Here is a 7,281-nt window from a genome sequence, read left to right as displayed (position 1 = left end):
TGCATCAGATCTCACCTGGAGTTCTGCCTGGACAGAGCACTAGGGTAATGAGCAGAAAACTCCTCCTTCTCTAGAGGCAAACCATCCTCCCATTTTTTACAGCTGTGAGGAATCTTGTCTCCACAGAGATTTTAAGGACCTGGATGAAAAGTTTACACTGAGGAGGGGAGATGACGGCAAAGGGAAATCAACTAGGATGAGGCCAGGGTATCCATCACCATCAAAGTCAACCAAACAAGCCTGGGAACAACCTCTCAGGGGTCCCAGAAGCCATGGGCCCATGTCTATGTGCTGTGAATGGCAAGAGAGCCTGGATCCCTAGCATTGCTGTAGATACCCTGCACCAGCCCTAGCAACCCACTCTCAGTGGATTTGGAGAAGAGTACAGACGGGCTATCTCACAACTATGATACCTGGCTCATTAACTTCATCTAAGGAGGGCCTCCTCTGAATGCTTATTTTTAAGAAGCTATGTTGGGAGAAGAAATGGGAGAAAGCTGCTGTGCATGGAATGCATGCTTCTAGTCTACTTCAAACAGATTTTTAACCCCAGCAACACAATTGGTGTTTTCCAGTTTGGGACAAGTTATAGCACACACACTACTTTCCCACCTCCCCCAAATTCATATTTTCCTCATTAGCAAACATTTCATCATGCTCCCCCCTCATATCTTATGAAACAGAGATTATGGCACTGCCTTCACATGCCCACAATACTTGGAGGATTTTTTCTGAGGTCATGAAGGAGCAGGTCAGGGACAGCAGTGGTGCCAAGACCAGATCAACAAACCTGGAGCCAGTTCAGTAAGAATCAACAGGGATGTTTAATGTTGTTTATATGTTGTGTAGTTGGGAGGAGATAATGGTGATAAAGAAGCATTGAGAGAGGAACAAAGGATATAAAGTAAAGCAAGCCATATAATCAGGTCTGAATGGGTGTGCCTGTTCATCCATCCTATGCTTGATCCTCACAGCTTGGACCACATTACTAAACCCATTGTTTCCACTGTGTTCATGCCAGGGTTACTTCCACAGCCAGAATGGACTGGTTATGTTTTGTCTTGATGCTGATGAAGGGATAGTAGAAGTGCCCTTCTTAACTTTTCCAAGGGAATACACAAAGGGTGCCACCTAACAACATCATTCCTTCTTAACTCCTTAACTTAGCCAAGTGCTGTTTCATGCATAGGAAATTCTTCTAAATACAGCAGCATTTCTGAGATAAATGCTTTGTAGTTAAAATTTTAAAAGGTCAATGTGCAAAACTAGGCTGTTTCCAAGTTTCCACCTATAATCACCAGTCATCCTACCAACATAAAGTCACAATGAAGTGATGCTCACCAGCAAAGACAAATGGATAAACAGTGGCATTACTATTGATGTCATAAAGCAGAGGAATGAAGCAAATATGAAGCAAGACAAATTCAAGCAACTTTTTAATGGAGAATTATCCTTCAGTCCAACTTTGATTTTACAGTATTCTGTAACACTTGTAAAAAATAATTGAGAGCTATAAATTAAAATGTTCCTATTGTTTATGACAATTTTGAGATAGTTTTTCCTTTCTTCTCTGAAAATGAAGCCTAGTGTTACTTTATGCTTATGTCAAATAAACATTTTGATCCAATCTATCATATCATTTCTAGCTTCTTCAATATAAGGTTTATCATCAGGTTTCATATCTTCTGGCTTCAACTGTGCAAATCCATGAACTTGTCCAGGATAAACTTTAATTTTATACGCAACTTTACAGTACTGATTCAATTTCTCCTCCAGTAAGGTGATCTGTAAAAGAAAGCATTTTTCCATTATGTTGTGGGGTTGGGTTCTTTTTTTTTCAGTTTGCCAAACTTGCTCATATCTCATCTTTGTCTTTTCTCCACTGTCACTCCTGCTGCTCAACAGACAAAAAACCTCCTCTTTAGAATATAAGACTCAAACATTTTCTAACAGTAGACATGAATCTAAGCAGCTCAACAGTTACTGCAAGATAAGATGGTTTGGTAATTCTCATTGCCATAATGGAGCCAGTGCGTTTCTATTCAGACACTTAGACTTGTAACCTAATTTTAAGTTCTGATCTTGAAAAAAAATGAAATAGTTTGACTAGCTTAGTAACAGAGTTTAAGAAAACACAGTTTTGTTTTGTTTTATAGTTCCTAACAAAAAGACACTGCTCCTGCACAATCTTTTGATGGTAAGTATAAATATGCTTACACACATTAATCTTATGATTATGTACCCATATATATTTGTAGACACATTTTGGTGCTCATTTCCATTAAAAGGTCAGAAAATAGGAGAACAAACACTTACTTTCCCCTGCAAGCTTAATTATACCCACTGTGCAGCTTAGAGATAGCATTTTAATTAATTTCATGTTCACTTTTTTTTTTTTTTTTTTTTACACAGAACCCTTTTCTGCTTAGTGCAGAAAAATATGTACCTGAGGATTTTATTGCATTATTTAGGCAGGGTTTTGTGGTTTGTTTTGTTTTCTTGTACAATCTGGTCAGAGACAAAGTTTTGGGAGAAAAAGGTATAGTTTCAGTGCATGGTGGGGAAAATGTATATATGAAAATTGTGCCCTCAGGAAAAAAGACACTTTCATCATAGATAGGGGACAAAGAGTGAATCCATAGCTGTGTATCAAGTTTTTTATGTTTGGCTTATATCTGTTGGATCTCCCTACCCAGTTTCACACTCTGCTTGTCCAGTCACTCCAAGACTGGTCTTTAATGCATGTCTCACCTTTAAAAAGGAGCTTTAAATAACCCAAACAAGATGTGGAGAAGTTGAAATAGAAGCAAAATAATTTAACCTGTCTGCTTTTCATACCCAAAAATGGTTTCTAACAAGATAGGATTTCTGTGTGGGATAAAAGAACTATGAGAAAAAAATACAACAACAACAACAATAACAAAATTTCCAATACAAGAGCTTACCTGATTTAAAGAAATAGTGTGGTCTTTCTCACCAAAAATGAAAAATGTGGGGTTCAGTAAATTGTATCTTTCTTCAGAGTCCCTAATTATTCCTATAATGTTTTTGAGAAACAGACTGTTAGTGAGGTTAATGTTCTTGCACAATAAATGACAAATTAAAACACAACATTTCTACTTTACTCAGAACATACATTTCTTAGATTAGGATAGTTTCTGTTTGGATGGAGAAAAAAGCACTTGAAAAATATAGCACCCCACTCCATGCACTAAAACAAAAATATTAGAAAATTACTGTGCAAAAGGAAACTTTTTTTTTCCTGGTTAACAGCATTCTTAAATTTTAACACTAATATAGCATATTGCTGCAATAATCATAATTCAAATTGACAACTGACCTTTGAATTATCAAAAATTGTTACAAAGCAATAACTAGAGTTAAAATCTATGCATAGTCATGCAAGCCCATGTAAGTTTTCATGTGTTCTACACTACCATAGAGGGACACCCCAGCAGCTAATTGAGGATTTTTCAGCATCAAGTGATGTACTGCCATTCCACCCCAGGAAAACCCAACGACACCGATCTTCTTCGCACCGCATTGTTCCTTTAGATACTTCAAGACAACATCAGCTTCCCTAAGACATATAAACAAAGTAAACTAAGGAATCTATTGCAGAACCAATACTTGACAATTTAAAGAGTAAATTAAAAGAGAGACATGATTTTTTCCTTGCATCTGCACCCACAATCATTTAAAACAGATAATACTTAAAGAACACATTTCAGCCCAGAGCCATGGCTTTTATTCTTAAATGGGAGTTGACATCTTTGGTCCTAGTTTAGGGAAGTACAGCTGTAGGTACTTAAGTATTTAAATACCCGATCCCTTGCTTTCAAAAGAAGCAAATTTTTAGTTGAATCACTTTGTCTAGGACAGGACAACTGAAGACAAGACATATCTGCATGGATAGTCCAAGTAGAATGGATTGTAGGAACAGATAAGCTTCACTGTGCTATCTCTATGGAGTCCACCTATTCAGATAAAGATTTTGCTTAAGTATGTAATTCCTGTTGCATGAGTTAATATGAAAATATCCTACCAAGCCCACATAATACTTACTAATGCAGCAATTACTCAAAATTAAACTGTCAGTCTAATGTTTTAAAAATAATATCTATTGCATGAGGTATAATGCAAAAGATATGCCTGTTGTTTTTAATGTAGGCCAAAGCATGTAAATTAATTTTTTAATTGCTAACTTTTTAAATCTCAAGAGTTTTATCTTTTTTATTATCTACAGAGCTGTAAATTAATGTTAAATGCAGAGTGCATATACTAGTAACTAACTATATTTCCAAATATTTTTACCTATTTTTATGGTCATCACAGGTTTGGCTGGGCTGACAGAAGCAATACATGAGTGACACAATCAGGACACCGCATCTTAGGCCTGTAGTGTGTGTGCTATGAATGGATGAGTTCTCTCAGATTTGATTTGTTTGGAGGGTTAGTAATTCATAGGTGGGTTGTGGTCTTTGTGCTCTGAAAGAGCAATGGATGTGACCTTGCGAGCAGCTACAAGTGAACACTCAAAAGACAGCACAGGCATATCCTTGAGGTCTTAGTTGTTTAAGACAGTGCCCACATATCTGCTCACTCTTTGGAGTGGATTATTTTTACAGATATAAGTCATTGAACTTTTCTCTCATTTGGCTAGAGTTTCTTCAACTATACGGTCAAAACGTTTGCTGAGATCTGATGAAGTTAGGCTGTGACCACTGTGATGTTTTTAAAGGTTCAGAAGAATACTTGTGGCTTACAAGATGATAGCTGAGTAATAGGCTGTCACTGCCTCACTGTCATCTTTTGAAGATTTAGGCTGTGGTGACAGATGCTGAAGAAATGGTATCTTTGCATTGTAATTCTGATAAACCAGGGAAGCCTTGTTAGAGGCACTGCTCAGTTCTACAGACAGTGGGCTCTTTATTTCACATTAGGAAAAGGAGTATGGTTGATCAAATATATCTCAGGTTTTGGACAGTATTGCAAATGTTGATCTAGCACTGCTCAGGAGAAGATCATCATTACCTACAAGGCAAAAGCAAGACAAGCAAGTGACAACTGGCAGATAACATGAGCAGTTGTGGAAGAGTTTTCCTCTTTATCTGGAGGAATGGGAGGCAGAATCAGCACTTGTGGGTGACAGTGATGGGTACTTCATAGCTGGTGAAACACTGATTATGAGCCTGGGCAGCCAGTATGACATAGTTAGAAAACAAGAGAGGGACGACAAGTAGAGTAATGGAAGGAGCAAATGTTCCTTTCCAAATTCCAACCAGAACACTGCCCAGAACCACAGAAGTGCTGAGAATAAGCAATCGTGTGTGTCAGCCAGCTTGCCCTGCTTTGGCGTGCATTTTGTAACATTTCATATAAATTCCTCTCACTTGCTGAATGTTCTTTAAAGTTCAAGTACAAAAATACATCTTACTTGTCTACTTTCATAGGATCATGATGTTTCATCCAGTCAGCAAAGTCAGCCCAGTGATCAGTAGTTTTCCAGGGGTCTGTCCCCTTAAAGAAGTCTGGGCAGATGGTTCTGTGTAAGACATGGAATCAAGTAAATTTTCACTTTCAGATGGGGAGAATCTGTGGATGTCTAAATGTCTCCTAATGTGTTTTCTACTCCAAAATTCACATCTACATGCTTACTATCTTAATCACACCCTACTCATCCTGTTCTGGCAACCAGCAGAACCAGAAATATATGTCTTTCTATAGAGAAAAAGAAAACCACAAACACAAACTCTCGTTATTTCTTTAGATATACTTAGTACAAAAGCAAAGCTTCTGATTCTCTATAAACACATATATGTTGCTTTGCTAGTAAAAGCTAAAGCAACTGTGCAAATGGTTTGATTCTAAAAAGCTTAGATGACTTAAAGATATACACCAGTGTTTATCTTTCAATCACTCATGCTGCCACATAAGCATAAACAGTGACACATTGTGGCTCTCCTTGTGGTTTTGTGATCAGGTAGAGCCATTTTGGATGGGTCAATTTTAGTAGCTTTGGTGGGCTGATTTCACCCCTCTGCATTTTTATTCACTCAGACTGGAATAGTATTGGTGCCCTGTGTGTATTAGGAACATTACATGCCATGCTTAGCTTTGGGCCTGACAATATATCAATGCATTTAAAAGATAGGAAAGACAGTTGCTTACATGTATCCATGACCTGCAATCAAATCGACTATGTATCTAATGTCTGGGAACAGCCATCCAAATATATCATGAACCACAATCACAGCTTTGTCTGTGAAAAAAGATGGCCTGCAAACATATGCCTTGATGTGCTCAATTTGTACTTCATGTCCAAGGCACCCATATTTGGATCTTTCTCCAGTATTATATAGAAAAGGATCAGCCATTTGGAAACCTAAAGAAGGGGGTAGGGGGTGGAGGAAAGAGAGAGAGAGCAAGAAAGTAAAAACAATTTCTTCACAGAAATTACTAAGGACAAGTAAATGCAAATCTATAGTAACTACTTCAATAACTTCTGTAAGTAACATTGACATCCTTGTCAATGAGAAATACCAAAAGCAAAGTTATTAAATTACAAACAACCTGCACTTGAAGGTCCTGGCTCTCATATCATATTTGTTTTGCTTCTGTGCTATTCTGTCAGCACTAGAGTAAAGCAATATAACTTCACATATCACTCCCTCCCCAGGCATGGAGCTCCAATGTGTGTCATCATGAAGAATCCCATGCTGCTTTCTCTTAATTATGTGATGGGTAAGGATCACGGCACTCAGCTTCTACAGAAAGGTAGTGTTCAGTGCTTCTTTCAGTGCTTGTGCCTGCTAGCTAATTTGTGCTTTCCACAGCAGTATCCCAGCTGTTCTGCAAGGCAAATGTATCAGGTGCAGTTGCTGAAGGACTGCAAGACAGATTTGTAAATTAGATTCCAATGGGATGGGCCCATATGTGCTTGAAAGGAATTGCAAAAAAACAAGAAGATATGAAAAATCTTATTAAAAATATATGAGAGCATTTGGTTTTGTCCCTTCTCCAAAAACACCAATTACAGACAATGAGCCAGAAGCTGCTCTACAGAGATTAAAGGTAAAAGTTGCTCTGACTCACAGTGTCAGGAATGTGGAATTCTCTGTGCAAAAAGTAGAATCCTAGATCCTGTAATTAAAAGTAGTGTTATAAAGTATCTATTCGAGGAATTCAATTAAGTCTGCAGGGTCAGAGTTCACAGCAGAATTTGTTAGCATGTACTGATTTTGAAACTGTCCTTGGGGACATAGCACGAACACCCGCGTG

At 37.8% G+C, this 7,281-nt stretch overlaps 1 protein-coding gene across 1 annotated transcript; it reads right to left on the bottom strand.

Annotated features, from left to right (window-relative positions):
* Nucleotides 1-1,605: 1,605 nt before the first annotated feature.
* Nucleotides 1,606-6,377, bottom strand: LOC128967683 (carboxymethylenebutenolidase homolog). The gene is made up of 5 exons (XM_054381881.1): nt 6,172-6,377; nt 5,438-5,545; nt 3,438-3,580; nt 2,946-3,037; nt 1,606-1,785 (listed from the first exon to the last, which is right to left on the bottom strand). Exons 1-5 carry the CDS (start codon nt 6,375-6,377, stop codon nt 1,606-1,608), a joined length of 729 nt encoding a protein of 242 aa, XP_054237856.1.
* Between the last annotated feature and the right edge of the window lie 904 nt (nt 6,378-7,281).

This window comes from Indicator indicator, chromosome 6, assembly GCF_027791375.1.
Source record: "Indicator indicator isolate 239-I01 chromosome 6, UM_Iind_1.1, whole genome shotgun sequence".
In the NCBI taxonomy this organism is placed as follows: domain Eukaryota; kingdom Metazoa; phylum Chordata; class Aves; order Piciformes; family Indicatoridae; genus Indicator; species Indicator indicator.
Note: the sequence above shows the minus strand (reverse complement) of the source record. Positions and strands in the feature narration are given on the sequence as shown.

Bases quoted from the DNA above. Each gene is read 5' to 3' on its own strand.
- LOC128967683 (XM_054381881.1), bottom strand. From the start codon at position 6,377: ATGGCTGATCCTTTTCTATATAATACTGGAGAAAGATCCAAATATGGG. The intron at 3,581-5,437 runs GTAAGATGTATT...TATATGTCTTAG, and splicing joins GATCCTATGAAAGTAGACAA to GGAAGCTGATGTTGTCTTGA. The intron at 3,038-3,437 runs GTAGTGTAGAAC...AAAACATTATAG, and splicing joins TGCTGGGGTGTCCCTCTATG to GAATAATTAGGGACTCTGAA.